We start from the raw sequence: 16,788 nt of genomic DNA, 5'->3' as shown, positions 1-16,788 counted from the left end.
ATTTCCCTTTCCTGCTTTATTTTTCTCTATAGCACTTTGCACCATCCAACAGAATGTGTTGTTTTTGTTAGGTGCTATTGAGATGGTTCCAACTCATGGTGACCTCATGTACAATGTAACAAAACACTGCCCTGTCCTGCACCATTGTCACAGTTGTTGCTATGTTTGAACCCATATAGCCACTGTAAATCCATCTTGTTGAGGGTCTTCCTCTTTTTTAATGACTGTCTACTTTACCAAGCATGATGTCCTTCTCCAGGAACTGGTTCCTCCTGATAACATGTCCAAAGTATGTGAGACAAAGTCTCACCATTCTCGCTTCCAAGGAGCATTCTGGCTATACTTCTTTCAAGGCAGATTTGTTCATTCTTCTGGCAGTCCATGGTGTATTTAATACTCTTCGCCAACACTGTAATTCAAAGGCATCAATTCTTCTTCAGTCTTCCTTATTCATTTTCTGGCTTTCACATGCATTTGAGGCTAGTGGAAATACCACGGCTTGGGTCAGGCACACCTTAGTCCTCAAGGTGACATCTTTGCTTTTTAAAACTTTAAAGAATTCTTTTGCTGCAGATTTGCCCAATGCAATGTGTCCTTTGATTTCTTGACTGCTGCTTCCATGGGTCTTGATTGTGGATCCAAGCAAAATGAAATCCTTGACAACTTCAGTCTTTTCTCCATTAATCATGATATAGCTTATTGGTCCAGTTATGAGGACTTTTAGTTTCTTTATGTTAAGGTGTAATCCATATTGAAGACTGTAGTCTTTGGTCTTTATCAGTAAGTGCTTCAAGTCCTCATTGCTTTCAGCAAGCAAGGTTGTGTCATCCGCATATGTCAGGTTGTTAATGAGTCGTCCTCCAATCCTGATGATGCAATCTAGCGTCTCAGAGTATTTGCTCAACATACAGATTGAATAGGTATGGTGAAAAGATACAACCCTGTTGTATACCTTTCCTGATTTTAAACCATGCAGTATCCCCTTGGTCTGTTCAAACAACTGCCTCTTGGTCTATGTATAGATTCTGCATGAGCACAATTAAGTGTTCTAGAATTCCCATTCTTTGCAATGTTATCCATAATTTGTTCTGATCCACACAGTTGAATGCCTTTGAATAGTCAATAAAACACAGGTAAATTATCTTTCTGGTGTTCTCTGCTTTCAGACAAGATCCATCTGACATCAGCAATGATATCCCTGTTTCCATGTTCTCTTCTGAATCTGGGCTGAATTTCTGGCAGTTCCCTGTCAATGTACTACTGCAACCTTTTTTACTTTTTAATTGTGCTTTAAGTGAACGTTTACAGCTCAAGTTAATTTCTCATGCAAAAATTTATACACACATTGTTTTATGAATTAGTTGCAAAACCCCAAAATGTGACAGCACACTCTTCCACCTTGGCCCCCCCATCCCCCAACCAGGTTCCCTGTGCCCTTTTGACCAGTTCCCGTCACTTCCTGTTTTCTCATCCTGCTTTTGGACCGGAGCTGCCTGTTTGGTCTCATGTACCTGATTGAACTAAGAAGCACATTCCTCACGTGTATTATTTCTTATTTTATAGGCCTATGTAATCTTTGTCTGAAGAGTGTGCTTGGGGAATGGTTTCAGTTCTGGGTTAACAGTGTGTCAGGGGGCCATAGTTTCAGGGGTTCCTCCAGTCTGTCAGACCATTCAGTCTGGTCTTTTTATGTGAATTTGTGTTCTGCTCTATATTTTTCTCCTGCTCTCTCCGGGACTCTCTGTTGTGTTCCCTGTCAGGGCAGTCATTGGTGGCAGCTGGACACTGTCTAGTTTTTCTGGTTGAAGCCATTTTTGAATGATCTCAGCATAATTTTACTTGAATATGATATTAAAGATATTATTCAATAATCTGCATTCTATCGGATCACCTTTTTTTCTAATCACTCTATTTAAAATTCCAGCATCCTCTAGTTGTACTCCTCTTTTCCTTTCCTGCTTTATTTTTCTCCGTAGCACTTTCCACCATCCAACAGAACATATACTCCATTAATTTTGCTTGTTTTCTATCTCATTCTGCCACTGTATAAGCTCCGTGAAGTTACGGATTTTTGTTAGTTTTGTTCACTGCTGTATTCCTAGGACCTAAATAATTCATTAAATATTTATTGAATGAATGAATGTTTTAGCGGGGAAAACACATCGAACAACGAATTGTACAATTAACTATTAATTATAATAATTAATGTAATTATAGCAAAAGCTATCATGAGGAAGAACAAGATGTTAGGAAATTATTAACTAACCTTGTTTAAGATTTTTCTAATATTACTTGAGAAGGAGTTAGGGAAGCCTCTCTGAGAAAATCAAATTTACATTGAAATCAGAATTTGGGTTAGCTAGGCAAAGAGAAAGGAGGAGAGCTATTTAAGGCAATGGCTAATTAATTTATTGGGGAAGTTGCTATAGGAAAACAATAGTAAATGCTGTTTATAATTTAAAAATTGTGGGGTCTGTATCTTTGAGGAGCTTTAAAATAATAAAAAATCAGCTGTCCTGGATGAATTTAGACATTCCTCTACCTAAAACAAGCTATATAATCATGTGATCTCTTAATGAAATTTTTTAATTAACTGATATAAAAACAAGAAAGAGTAAAAAAAAAGTTGCTACTAGCAGGAGAAGAATAACTGAACATCGATTAGTGTTTAAGGACATTTGTAATTATTAAATGTTCAGATTAGGTCTCATGGCCAGGTAAAGATCTTTGGAAGAAAGTTTTCTGGACCATAAAATCTAAGCTTGAAGCAGGGACATCTGTGTTTTCAATATTTTAAAATTTTCTTTCTCAAAATGCAACTGTACTATTACTATATTTTTGATGTCTTTAAGCAAAGACTATATTCATCACACCAATGACCTTTTGTGAAATGTTCTTAGTTGGAAGGTCAAGAAAAAGTCTTAAAATCATTATTATCACTTCCCCAGCAGTTTAGACTGCGTATCAGACCAGAAACTGAAAGAAATGGCCTAAAAGTGGGACCAGATATTTGAAAGCAGACACTTCCTGGAAAATTTGGTCACTGTAATATTGTAATATAGGCCAGCATAAAGAATAATACGTAAGTCCCTGACCTCAAATATCTCTCTGTCTCATTTCATATAATGTGGAATACAAAAAGCATCAGAAATGTTTATATTATGTTTAGTGTAAATTACTTTTTCCTGTTTATCCTTATTTTTACTTTTACCACTTTAATATTAGGTGTATCACTTCTATGTATGTTGGTCAGGAGAGGTTAGTTTATGTGGGAGGAATAACCAACTAAAATCTAAGTGGCTTAAAACAACCAGGGTTTATTTCTATCGTGTTGTTTGTCTATCACTAGCTGGCAGCAGGGCTCTGGTCATTAGAGTTACTTAGGCACCGAGGCTGATAGTATCTCCATCTAGGCAGACAAAAGGTAACATGATAAGTCACATACCAGCTCTTGTAACTTTCATTTGGAAGTGATATGTACACTTAGTAGGCCACACCCAATTTCAAAGATGGCGAGGAAGTACAATCTTACCATGTGGCCAGAAGGGGGTCTGAAGTGTCTGTCAGCAGCTCCAATGACTATCACAGTGTGTTTGTGTGAGTGTTAGTGTGTGTGTGTGTAGGTTTAAAATGTAACTCATGCTTTGAATGAAAATATACTTTCTGCATGTGTTCAGATATGATATATATCCAGAAAATACCAATTTATAGCATTATTTCCAAAATGGAAACAAAATTAATCTTTTGATTAGTTCATGTATTTCAGGGTTAAATATTGCTAAAATTTCAAATATATTTTATAAATTTCTTGTCTATGCTTAAGCAAGTGCTTTCTCCGAAGTGGTTGATTTACCTATAAAAAAATAACCTTTGCCTAGTTTGAATCATGAATTGTAGCTTCATGAGGTTCTTTTCATCCTCCTCTTCCTTCCTTTTACTTCTTGCTTCAGAATTTCAACATTCATTCTAGTATCCTGAGAAAAACACATATCTGTGTGGATTCATAGAATAAACTAAAGTTATAATATTTTGTATCACAAACTTCTTTAGGGTCAGAGCTGCCTATTTCCTCAAATTGTTATAATAATCTTACATGAGAAAACTGGGAAATGAAAACACTGAACACATAAGAATTTTATAATTTCATTTTATGTATAAATACTGTTTCTTTTCCTTCTACAGGTATTTCATGATGTCGCTTACAAAGCTAAAGATCGGAATGACTTGGTATCAGGAATTGATGAATTTCTAGATCAGGTTACTGTTCTCCCTCCTGGAGAATGGGACCCAAGCATTCGAATAGAGCCTCCAAAAAATGTTCCTTCTCAGGTGTGTATATTTGAAAACACTCTTAAAAATTCCATTTTCTTGTTCTCTTTTAAATATGCATCTTAAAATAGTATAACTCACCAAAAAAATTCAAATGATTTAAATTATAACTTTCAGAAAGCAGGGGCCTGAATTTATGACCTTCATTGATCCTATCCAGCACACCTCACTGAGCAATTTGGCATTTTGACTATAAACTATTTAAATCAATGGTAATCAAACAGTTATATGTCCCTGGAAAGAATTTTAGACCCAACTTAAAAAGATATACTGGAGGAAATTTTAAATTTTAATAAAAATGTAAAATATGGCTCGAGAAAAAGCTCATTACTGTCCTCCTATCACATTGTGTGACACACTACAGAACTTTGAATTGGCAAGCCATCATTTACTGCCAATCACATTTATGATTGGAAAGAATTTTTAATCATAATTCTTACATTTGTGTTACCTTTGTGTGGATATACAATTAAAAAAATAGTGAAGATTCTGCCTATAAAAATCCAGTGTGTATTGTACCAATCACACATTCCAGAAAGATAGAAATAAAGACTGTTGCTATTGTTTGGGGTCGTATTCTTGTGGTAGGCATGACTTTTGTGAAAGTGGTGGCCAAATGTTTATCAACCCACAGTTCATATCGACACCACTAGTCCTACTGATTCTGTCCCCACAGCCCTTCTGTTGTCATTTATTCAGCTTTGCCTTTGGCACTTGCCCCTGTGGAGTCTAGCCTGGTCTGACTCTACTTTCCCAGTTGAAGTGACAGGAGGTTTAGTGGACTGAGCATTGGGCTTAGAAGTTTTTCTGGTTAGCTAGAGTGGCAAATGAACAAATGCACCACTCACTCAACCGTAAATACTTAAAAAGGCCATCTCCATTCCATGATCAATTTAAAGAAAATACACTTTGAAGTCATCTCATAATTATTCAAGAGTATTTTCTTTCCTTTTCTCAACAATTATCACTTCGTGATTCTATAACTAGTCACATATTTTCAGTTGATCTACTACTAAAATGAAAGCAGTTGCTTAAGAAAATATTTTAAAAGTTGTAGATTGTCTCATTTCTGTACTTGTGTAGATCTTTGTGTAGCCCTGGTGGCACAATGGTTAAGAGCTCGCCTGCTAACAAAAAGGTCGGCAGTTTGAATGCACCAGTCACTTCTTGGAAACCGTATGGGGCAGTTCTACTCTGTCCTATGGGGTTGCTATGAGTTGGAATCAACTCAATGGCAATGGGAATACATCTTTGTACTTAGGATATTAGAAAAGGTAATATAATCCTACACAAAATAATAAGAAGAAAGAAAATCATTAATAAATGGTTTTTAGAGAAATTCAGTAGAAATATTAATACATTGAGAGTGAAACTTTAAAAGTTACTGTAAATACCAATTAGTTCCTCAAACATTAAAATTGAAGTCTGTGCTGTCCAATAAGCCAAGCCACTATTGAGCACTTGAAATGTGGCTACTGCAACTAAGCAACTGAATTTTTAATTTTACTTAATAGGATAAATTAAAAAATTTAAATTTAGACAACATGTAGTAGCTACTATATTAGACAGCACAGCTCTTTATAATGAGTTTGAATTACAGATAAGCTCTATGCTTCCTTACAATATTAATATTTTAAAAGATGTATGCTGTAATTGAATAATATATATTATAAAACTGTTTTCTTTTATTAGATGGAATAAAATGAATTTAAATATATGAAGCACCGTGACCCCATATTCATTCAAAAAATATTTTTCTCCGTGGGATAATTTCTATGGTTTTTAGTCTTCTGAGTGTATAAAACACAACATCTTAAATTATTTTCCTTTAAGAGAATAATCTGTTGCCTCAAAAGGGAAAACCCTGAAAGTATTCATTTAAGAACTTTGTGTATGTTATGTTCACAACTTGTTTACAGCCTCAACTTCTTTGCCCCTCTTTCATGCCACATATTTGCTTGTCAAAACCACCAAACCAAAAATCGTATTGCCTTCATGTCAATTATGACTCATAGTGACCTTATAAGATACAGTAGAACTACCCCATAGGGTTTCCAAGGGGATAGGACAGAGTAGAACTGCCCTATAGGGTTTCTAAGGAGCAGCTGGTAGATTCAAACTACTGAGCGCCACCAGAGCTCCGTCAAAACCACAACCCTGTGTAAATTCAACTCTTCACTCTGAACATCCATTGATGCGACTGAATGTGGCTGAAGGAAAACATATAACCACACTAACTTGTCTCACTTAAATTCATGATCACATACCTCAAGTGGGCCTTTTCTGCTGGGTAATCATACTTCTTAGTTAGTCCATTGATTCTCTCTAGATGACTATGTCACACCTTTTCTCTCAAACCTTCAGTATATCCTTCCTGACTGTCACTCTCAGATGTTGACTTGCTCCCTACTTCCCCTGAGAAATGTGAAATGATCAGAAGGAAACTTCCACATCTACCTACCTGCTAGCATCTACACTCATATACTCTGCCTTCCTATCTATTACTATTGGTGATCTGAAGTCACCTTCTACTTGTACACCAGATCTTACCTCTTCATGCCTGTCATCAGTCCTTTTGTTCTGTATTATGTCATCTTTATTAGCAGACAACATGCTTTTAAGTCTCCAATCTTAAAACAGTTAAACTATAACGCCACCGTAACTGACACCTTCTCACCCCACCTTACCTCCAACATGTTCTCTCTCTGTCCCGTTGCCTTTCTTTGTCTTTCTTCGTGGCTCCTGTCTCTACCTGACATTATAAGTTTATTGTCTGTCTCACTAATAGAATGCCTTTTTTGCTTAACTTTTATTTCCAACATCTATAACAATGAATGGCACACACTAGGCACTCAATAAATATTAGTTAATTTAATAATTTAGTTCTCAACCATACTAGGAGACAGGTACTGTTATTACCTCAGGTAAATGGAGAAAGGAAGTGACGCTTTAGAAAGCTAACTGACTTCTCAGAGGTGATGGAACAAATAAGTAAAAATTAGCCACTGGGCATATTGCCTTAAGGAGAAGAAGTTGATTTTGTTATTTACCACTTAGCCCTTGAAATTTTAAAAACTTCCCACAGGAGAAGAGGAAGATTCCTGCTGTTCCAAATGGGACAGCAGCTCATGGGGAAGCAGAGCCCCATGGAGGACACAGTGGACCTGAACTCCAGCGAACAGGAAGGTTTGTAAAAAATACTTTTAAGGGACTTTACAGAACAAATGACATACAGTTCTTATCCATAAGCAATTGATGTTTTGAAATCTAATTTATTTTGTATTTTCAATATCTACACTTTGAGAGTGAAAATGCCAATAATTTGATTGCTCTGGAGTTGCTAATGATTGTCATTATTGTTAAACCAGATTTGTGGATTCACCATTCCATTTTATCTTACCTAGTCTTTCATTTTGCTTTGTGTAAAATATACTCACAGATTTTAGAATGAATAAGGAAACTGTCTGCTGACTCTTCTAAAAAAGCCAGTTGAAAGCTTCAAATTCAAGATGGAAATAAACATAAATAGCAAGAACTCAGCCTTGTAGATTCTATGTCATTAAATACAAGTAGGAATGTATATAATGGTATTTTTTGTTAATACAGCTGTAATTTGGAAGAGCTTTATGATTTATTTTTCTAATCACACGTCTTCGAAGAGATGAAAGCTTCGATTTATTTCTTAAAATGGTTCTTTATGTTTTTTTGACAGCTTGTCTCTCTACAAGCAATGTGTAAGCAGAAAATCAGAAACTCTTGGGTGGGTCTCTCTTCAGGGAATATGTGTGTACAGCCTCCATTATAATTGAAGGCAATTGCAAAGGCATTGCAGATTGGTGCTCCCCTCCCCACAAGGCTGTTTTCCATCCCGCTTGCATTGTGTCCTCTAAGCTGACTTTCCAGTTCCTGACAACTCTGTGCATTTTAATTCTCCTATGTTCTTTCCTTATCTATGCTTTGTCCCTGAGGAAATGTCCTTTAATGTCTTCCTCAGGCTCCATACCTAATCTGAGATGGTACAAATAATTATATCCTTTTCCCTCCACTGGAAGCTTTGTTACTCATTGTTTGCTTTCATATTTTCAAATGCTGCCTTTTTTATTTTGGGTGGTTTCTCTCTCTATCTCTCTTTCCTTCTGAGGTGTTAACTACGCCACATAGCTTGGATTTTTTGTGAAGTTCACTTTTTCTTACTGCTTCCTAAATCCTCTCAGGTCACAATGTCCAGCCTCTTCATTTCTCCAGAGTTCTTCCACAGATTTTCTGGCTGACATGACCTGAAGTGTCCATTACTCATCTGCTCTCCTGGAGTTGCTGGTGTACATCTGGGCTGCTCTTAAACTGTTCCCTGTAATGAACTCCCACTTCTGGATTTAGATTCTTGCTGCTAAAAGCACAGTTATTACGCAGTCAACAGCTATCTAAACTGATGTATGTTCTAATAAGTAATTAATTAGAAAGCAGTGGTCTAATAGTGTTATCAAAACTGTAAATGTTAATTACAAATTAATAGTTAATAACCATCTCTAATTGTTTTTGGGATTAGGTGGGGTATAAAGAAAAATGAATGGATAAATAAACTAACAGATTAACTCTTTTGAATTGTGACTTTGACAAGTTAAGAAGTCATTCAGAAATGATCCCCCAAATAAAAAAAATATGCATTTTTTGAAAACAAAATAGGTATAGGAACCTAAGATAATCTTTGTGTGTATGTGAATTTTACAGGTTCTCTTCAAGCCTCTCTGCATTTTAAATGTCCTTTTTTTTTCAATTAAAATTTCATTCTTTTCAACCCTCTCCTACTACACATCCCAGGGAAGCAACCGCTAGGAAAACATAGTGATTTGATCACTCACATCATAGTAAGATACTTATATGTTACTGTTATGTCTAGGTTAACCAAAACCAAACCCAGTGCCGTCGAGTCAATTCCGACTCATAGCAACCCTATAGGGCAGAGTAGAACTGCCTCATAGAATTTCCAAGGAGTGCTTCGTGGATTTGAACTGCCAACCCTTTGGTTAGCACCTGTAGCACTTAACCACTATGCCACCAGGGTTTCCACGTTTAGGTTAGGTCAGGCAAATTATAGGCAAAAATTTCAGTTATTCTGAATATGTACATTTTCAAGGCCTACCAAAATTTCTTTCTCAAGGAAACAATCATTTTTGATATGATTCTAAGACTTCCAAATGATTAAAATAACAAAAGTTTAATATTTTCATATAATCCAAGTATATTCCTATTGGCAGTAACCTTCATGTAGGAACTTAATCATAGCCTTATTCATTTCAGTATAGCGTCTTTATTCCACGAACACAAAGAACTTCCAGTAGTCAAGTGTTAAGCTTGCATATTATTATTAAATGTTCAAAGAATGAGAATACCTGTTTTTTTAAAGCTCTTGTTCCTAATAGAAAATTTTTAGACTTCAAATTTTAAGCAGCATTTCACAATTTAATAATTTGCCCCCCAAACAATCCTCTTTCAAATGTTTCTGTGTGGTTTTTTGGTTATGTTTGGAGTAAATGAATTTATACCAAGTAAGGCCATTATTGGAAACCCTGGTGGCTTAGAGGTTAAGTGCTACGGCTGCTAACCAAAAGGTTGGCAGTTCAAATCTGCCAGGCGCTCCTTGGAAACTCTATGGGGCAGTTCTACTCTGTCCTATAGGGTCCCTATGAGTCAGAATCGACGGCAGTGGGTTTTTTGGTATTTAAGGCCATTATTAAGGAGCCCTGGTGGCACAGTGGTTGAAGCACTCAGCTGCTAGCTGAAAGGTCGGTGGTTTGAACCCACCAACCTCTCCATTGGAGACAGATGTAGCAGTCTACTTCCATAAGGATTTACAGCCTTGGAAACACGATGAGGCAGTTCTACTGTGTTCTTACAGGGTTGCTTTGGGTCAGAATCAACTCGATGGCAATGCATTTGGTTTGGGCTTGGTAAGGCCGTTATTGTCTTATGAATGATAGACATTGGGAAATATTTAGGGGATAGCGGATCAAAATTACATTTATCTAGGTTATTATAAGGCCCCCTCTTAAAAACTAGCTGCCATTGAGTCAATTCCGACTCATAGTGAACCTATAGCACAGAGTAGAGCTACCCCATAGAGTTTCCAAGGAGCGTCTGGTGAATTCGAACTGCCGACCTTTTGGTTAGCAGACATAGCTCTTAACCACTACGTCACCAGGTCCCGTCTTAGTACCCTAAAAATGAAAAAGACTCTGGAACCTATCTCTCTATACTAAATATTGCCGTCACCTACAAAGCCATTTAAGATATCTGCCTGGAACAGTATCTGGTGAGAAAGTTTTCTGGCAGAGAGAGTAGGAACCATGGTTAAAACACTGCTTTTTCTCTCTAGGGTGATCTTCACTATTGCAGTGTACAAAAGCCAGTTTACCTTCCCTCCCTCCCTTTTTGCAATGCTAAATGGAATGTAAACAATTAGAAAACCCTGCCAAAAGTTGAGAGTGGTAGGCCTGAGTTTTGGAGGAATAGGCTGATACAGAAGTGTCACAGAGAGTCAAGTAATCCTTGAATCTCATTATTTGAATTTTGATTGAGGAAGAGCTCTGAGCCTTGTTTGAGAGAACCTGGGCCTTTTTGGTTATCGATACAATATTTTGTTAGGAACTGAGGTAACACATGGTGCAAAGCTGTTGCTGTAGGTCATAATACAGTGTAGCAGGTTAATATGACTCTCTTCTGATGGAAAACATACTCTGTGACCTGGCAACACAGCGAATGAGCTTTTTGATTTGTGTGCTTTTTATATTTGAGCTTTACTATTGTGTTTTTCCCCCTGTCTTAGGATTTTTGGGGGACTTATTTTAGATATCAAAAGAAAAGCTCCATACTTCTGGAGTGACTTCAGAGATGCTTTCAGCCTGCAGTGTTTAGCGTCTTTTCTATTTCTCTACTGTGCGTGTATGTCTCCCGTCATCACGTTTGGAGGACTGCTGGGAGAAGCAACTGAAGGTCGTATAGTATGTATTGTGCTTTTCTCTGAACTTTGAAACTTAAGCACTTTTTGAGATTCATAGTTAGATAAGTTAGCATTTAATTTTGGACTCCTTTTTGAGGAGAAATTCGATGTATGGTCTGTCAGATAAACTTCATATGAATTTCCTGGATAGCTAGTGAAACTGGTAACCTAGGAGCAGAATATCTCAGAACAAATTGCTTTGAGTATTACACAGGGTTCTGATCTCATTCCCAGCTATTTCACATGTATCCAGGCCACGCTTCTGTCCAGATACTTATCCTGAATCTATTTAAACTTTTAATAAGGCAACAGAGAAGTACGAGAAGGAAGGTGGAGAGGACACGCCCTCATTTACTACCATTAATTTTCTGCCTATTGCTCGCTCCTTCTCTCATCTTCCTACCCCTAAAGATTGCTAGGCTTTTCATGGTGAAGGGGAAAGCATATATTCGTACATATTAAACATTTTCTCCCTAGTTATAACGGCTGCCTGTACAGCTTAGGTAATGGAACCGTTTATATCTCTACACAGAGTGCAATCGAATCTCTCTTCGGAGCTTCCATGACCGGGATAGCCTATTCTCTCTTTGGTGGACAGCCTCTTACCATATTAGGCAGTACAGGACCAGTTTTGGTGTTTGAAAAGATTTTGTTTAAGTTTTGCAAGTAAGTGTTATATACTCTTGGCCCTTAGCCCCTTTCTATTTCTCTACTGTGTTTACATTCTTCTGACATGGCCTTTGGAAGACTGCTGGGAGAGGAGGAGGTGGCTGATTTGATTCAGCTTGACATTTTTCTCTCCATGGAAATAGAGAAAAAGTAAAAAATTTCTGCATGTTGTTATATAATATTTATAAAAAATGGTATTCGGTTCTAGGCACTGAGAAACTCCTTTTGATTTTTTTCCCCTTAGATGTTTCCTTTAGACAAAGTCTTGAGTTTAGTGACTCATGGGATATGAAGTTTTTTCACTTCTACTTCCTGAATTAGGTTTATTTCCATTTACTTAAAATAGTGGCAGGCTCTTAAATGACATTTTTTCATCTGTTCTTTCCTTGTCCTCCTCATAGAGAGTATGGGTTGTCATACCTATCTTTAAGGGCTAGTATTGGACTTTGGACTGCCACCCTGTGTATCATACTTGTGGCCACTGATGCAAGCTCCCTTGTCTGCTATATCACCCGGTTTACTGAAGAAGCTTTTGCTTCTCTTATTTGCATCATTTTCATTTATGAAGCCCTGGAGAAGTTGTTTGAACTCAGTGAAGTGTATCCAATCAACATGCATAATGACTTGGAACTGCTGACACAATACTCGTAAGTACCATTTCCCCTGTTGGCTGTTGGGCTTTTCTTTTTATAAATATGGCTATTGTTGTAGGAAATATGAGGAACTTACTCAGCAGATAAAGAGTGCCTTAAATTGATTCATGACCTAAATCGCGGACTCTCAGAGTTGAACAGAATTTTAAAAGTCATCTAATCAGCCACTCATGTGATACTTGAGTTCTCATTATAGCATCTCTGCCAAGAATACCTTTCTGAAGTTCAGTTTTCTAAGTATTCCCTAAAAGAAGTAGATAGTGAACCAAGGTCAATTTTACTATACAGAAATTTTGTCTTGCAAAAGTTTGATTATTTTGGTTTTCCAGTAGGGCCTTTTCAATTTACAACTAATCCAAAGAAATTTAGTGGTAGAAATTAAAGTTTTCAGATTTAGAACAATGAGGTAAAAGAAACTCATTGGGTCTAAATTACACTATTTTGATGTTTGAAAATATGAATTAAAAAATCACTGAATTGCAATTTAATTTTGCTTTTAGAAGTTATGACCTTTATGATAGAGGTACTCAGATATTACCTGTTGAAGGTGATATTAAAGTTTAGGATTAAAGATGAGATTGACTACTTGCTCTGTCTAGATTTGGTATGCCAGCAATTTGGAATTTCTCTAAGACTGTGTCTGTGGCGTATCTGTGGCCATTAAATGACTCTTTCCTTTGATTTAATTTTAAGACTTGTTTGTTGCATTTATGTATAGATTCTTATACAGCAAATATTTGAAGTAATATGTCCTTTAAGGATCAGTTATAACTGCTGCATCAGCTACCAACGTTCTTTCTTTAAATTGCTGAGATAGGGCCTTAAGCCCTTTGGAGATTTGGTATCCTTATTTACTATTAGAAGACGTTGAAGTTGTTGAAATTAAACCAAAATAATGCTATGTTATCATTTTGTGAAGAATGTTTAAATGCTATAATGTTGAAAATAACATAGCTTTTAGTACTTTGATTTTTTAAATTTTCTTGGTCTTTAGAGACAGTTTTAAACAGAGCTTTCCTATTTTTGGACAAGAACAATCAAAGTGGAAATACAAAATAGCTTTCCCAATAAAAGCAAATAGTGAGGGTGTTGTGAACAGGATTGTCTTAGTTATCTAGTGCTGCTATAACAGAAATACCACAAGTGGATGACTTTAACAAACAGAAGTTTATTCTCTTACAGTCTAGTAGGCTAGAAGTCCAAATTCAGGGTTTCAGCTCCAGGGGAAGGCTTTCTCTGTTGGCTCTAGAGGAAAGTTCTTGTGGTCAGTCTTCCCTTGGTCTGGGAGCATCTCAGCGCAGAAACCTCAGGTCTAAAGGATATGCTTTGCTCCCAGTGCTGCTTTCTTAGTGGTATGAGGTCCCACTGTCTCTCTGCTCCCTTCTGTCTTTTATATCTCAAAAGAGATTATCTTAAGACACAATCTAATCTTGTAGATCTCATCAACATAACTGCCACTAATCCATCTCATTAACATCATAGGGATAGGATTTACAACACATAGGGAAACCACATCAGATGACAAAATGGTAGACAACCATATAAACTGGGAATCATGGCCTAACCAAATTGATACTAATATTTTTTGGGGAGACAGTTCAATCCATGATATTCCACCCTTTGACCCCCCAAATTCTGTCCTTGTCACATGTAAAACACACTCACTCCACTATATCAGAGCAAAAGTCTTAATTCAACTTTAAGTCCAAAATCCAAAAATTCCTCTTCGTCTGTGAAATCCAGAATACAAGGTATCTGCTTCCAAAGCACAATGGTGGAACAGGCACAAGCTAGACATTTCCATTAAAAATGAGAGAAATTGGAAGGAAAGAAGGGATAACAGGCACCAAGCAAGTTAGCAGAACACATTACATTAGCCCCCAAGGCTTTGAAAATAATCCTCTGTTCTCTGAGACCATTTACACAATGGCCCTGCCCTTCACACTCTAGGTATTGGACACACTCTCCCCATTCTGAGTGGAGGCCCCTTGGCCCTGGGCTTCAGCTCCACTTTCTAGGCCTACTGGGACAGCAACTGTGCTTCATCAGCTTTGGGTGGCCCCATTCTCCTAGTCCATCTGAGTAGTGACTCCATCCTTAGAAACACCAGAGGTCATGGCTCCACCCTTTGAAACCTCAGAGATCATAGCCATACCTTTTGAGACTGAGGCAACTCTGCTTCCTGTGTTCCTTGTCTCTTCAGCTTCTGCTTCCTGGTTCCTTGGTTTCTCGGCCCCCCAGACCTCATGCCTGGACCTGCCCTGTTGGGGCAAGTGTTACAAGGCTCTGTAGCTCCACCGATAAGTGCCTGGAGGCACCCCACTCTTCGAGTAAACTTTAGCCAGAAGGCACTCAGCTGTCTTGCTCATTGGGTTGGCTCCAGCGGTCTGGTGCTGGTCTCCTGGTTCTGCTGCTGCTGGTTCTTTGCTGCTGCTGGTTCTCTGCTGCTGCTTCTCATCATCTGTGCCTTCTCAGGTGCTAATTGTTCTCCTCACTTCCTTCTAAGTCCTCTATCCATTCACAGTTTCAAAACTACTTCTACATTTTAGGATAGAAGTCCAAATTCAGGGTGTCAGCTCCAGGGGAGGTCTTTCTCTCTGTCAGCTCTGGAGGAAGGTCCTTGTCATCAATCTTCCCCTGGACTAGGAGCTTCTCTACATCAGAACCCTGAGTCCAAAGGATATGCTCTGCTCCTGGCATTGCCTTCTTGGTGGTATGAAGTCCTCACTCTCTGCTCCCTTCTCTTTCCTTTTATCTCTTATAAGATAAAAGGTGGTATAGGCCATACCTCGGGGAAACTCCCTTTACATTGGATCAGGGATGTAACCTGAGCCAGGGTGTTACATCCTACCCTAATCCTCTTTAACATAGTCTAATCTTGCCTCATTAACTACAGGCAGAGGCTGGGTTCTGTAAAGAAGCAAAACCAGTAAAGCATATAAATATATGTATACATAAAGATTTATATCAAGGAAACAGCTCACACAATTGTAGAAGCTGGAACATCCCAAGTCCGTGGATCAGGATAGAGGCTTCTCCTGATTCACGTAGCCACAGGGGCTGGTGAACCCAAGATCAGCCTTTTGGAGAAAAGGGCTCTTGCTCATAGGCTGTGAAGATCAGCAAATCCCAAAATCAGCAGGCAAGACTAAAAGGCTTCTCCTGATTCATGTAGCTGCAGGTGCTGGCAAACCCAAGATTGGCAGGTTGGAGAGCAGAAGCCAGCTGCAGGATCCAGAGCAGGCAAAACCCAGAACGTTCACTTATATTCAGATGCAGGCTATGTGCCCAAGGAAACTCCCTTTCAACTGATGGTACTCACAGCAGATCCCATTATGGGGGTGATCACATATAAACACTGAGAATCATGACCCAACCAAGTTAACGCACAATCTTAACCATCACAAGGAATAAGAAGGGCATGAGTGTGGGTGTCAGGGTCACTTAGGAAGTGTGCAGGTGGGAAAAGCAGTTTGATCAGAATGAGAGATAGTATTAATACATGCCTTCTCCCATTATCTTTACTTGAAAAGAGAGCAGTATCACTGGATATCCTTGCTGGGACACATAACCATCACTGGTATTTGGATTTTCGAACCTGCTACATGCCAGGCACTGTACTAGGGTGCTAGGTACAGAGTGCTATTGTACCATATCAGAAGAGCATCTAACCCAGATTTGTGGTTCATATAGTTAGTGGTGAAACAAAAAATTAAACCTAGTTTTTATGCCTCTGATGTAATTTTCTTTACGCTGGTAAACACAAATAAGCTCTCCAAAAGAAATGGTATAAAACAGGTAAAACCAGAATTATTCTTTTAGAAATGGCAGGAAAGCACTTAAGCCCACTGTTCCAGCTGATTCCTGACCCTAAGTAACAGTTCCTTAGGCATCTCAGATTGAGGATCGCAGCTTAAAAATCCTTAGTCTATGTAGGAAAAAAGATCAGAGGAACAGTAACTGAACTCTGCATAATGTTCACAGTTTGAAGGTAGAAGAATAAAGAAATGCAACCAATAGATAAAACCTGAGAAAGAGGCATCAGAAGTAGAAGGCAAGGGACAAAAATGTATTACAAACTCTTTAGAGAGGAAAACGTTATAGAGAGCAAACAGAATAAGGAAAAGGATTTAAAAATAG

The 16,788-nt window shown here is 37.9% G+C and overlaps 1 protein-coding gene across 1 annotated transcript in view; it reads left to right on the top strand.

Moving 5' to 3' along the window:
* The window catches only part of SLC4A10 (solute carrier family 4 member 10), a 235,318-nt gene that overhangs the window by 157,519 nt on the left and 61,011 nt on the right, over positions 1–16,788 (top strand). The window contains exons 11-15 of the mRNA XM_023542892.2: positions 4,183–4,329; positions 7,415–7,515; positions 11,153–11,327; positions 11,859–11,992; positions 12,397–12,642. Coding sequence (XP_023398660.2) covers positions 4,183–4,329; positions 7,415–7,515; positions 11,153–11,327; positions 11,859–11,992; positions 12,397–12,642 — 803 coding nt within the window. The remainder of the gene's footprint in view (positions 1–4,182; positions 4,330–7,414; positions 7,516–11,152; positions 11,328–11,858; positions 11,993–12,396; positions 12,643–16,788) is intronic.

This window comes from Loxodonta africana, chromosome 6 (assembly GCF_030014295.1).
Source record: "Loxodonta africana isolate mLoxAfr1 chromosome 6, mLoxAfr1.hap2, whole genome shotgun sequence".
In the NCBI taxonomy this organism is placed as follows: domain Eukaryota; kingdom Metazoa; phylum Chordata; class Mammalia; order Proboscidea; family Elephantidae; genus Loxodonta; species Loxodonta africana.
The sequence above is the reverse complement of the archived record's forward strand: the minus strand, read 5'-3'. Positions and strand labels throughout refer to the sequence as shown.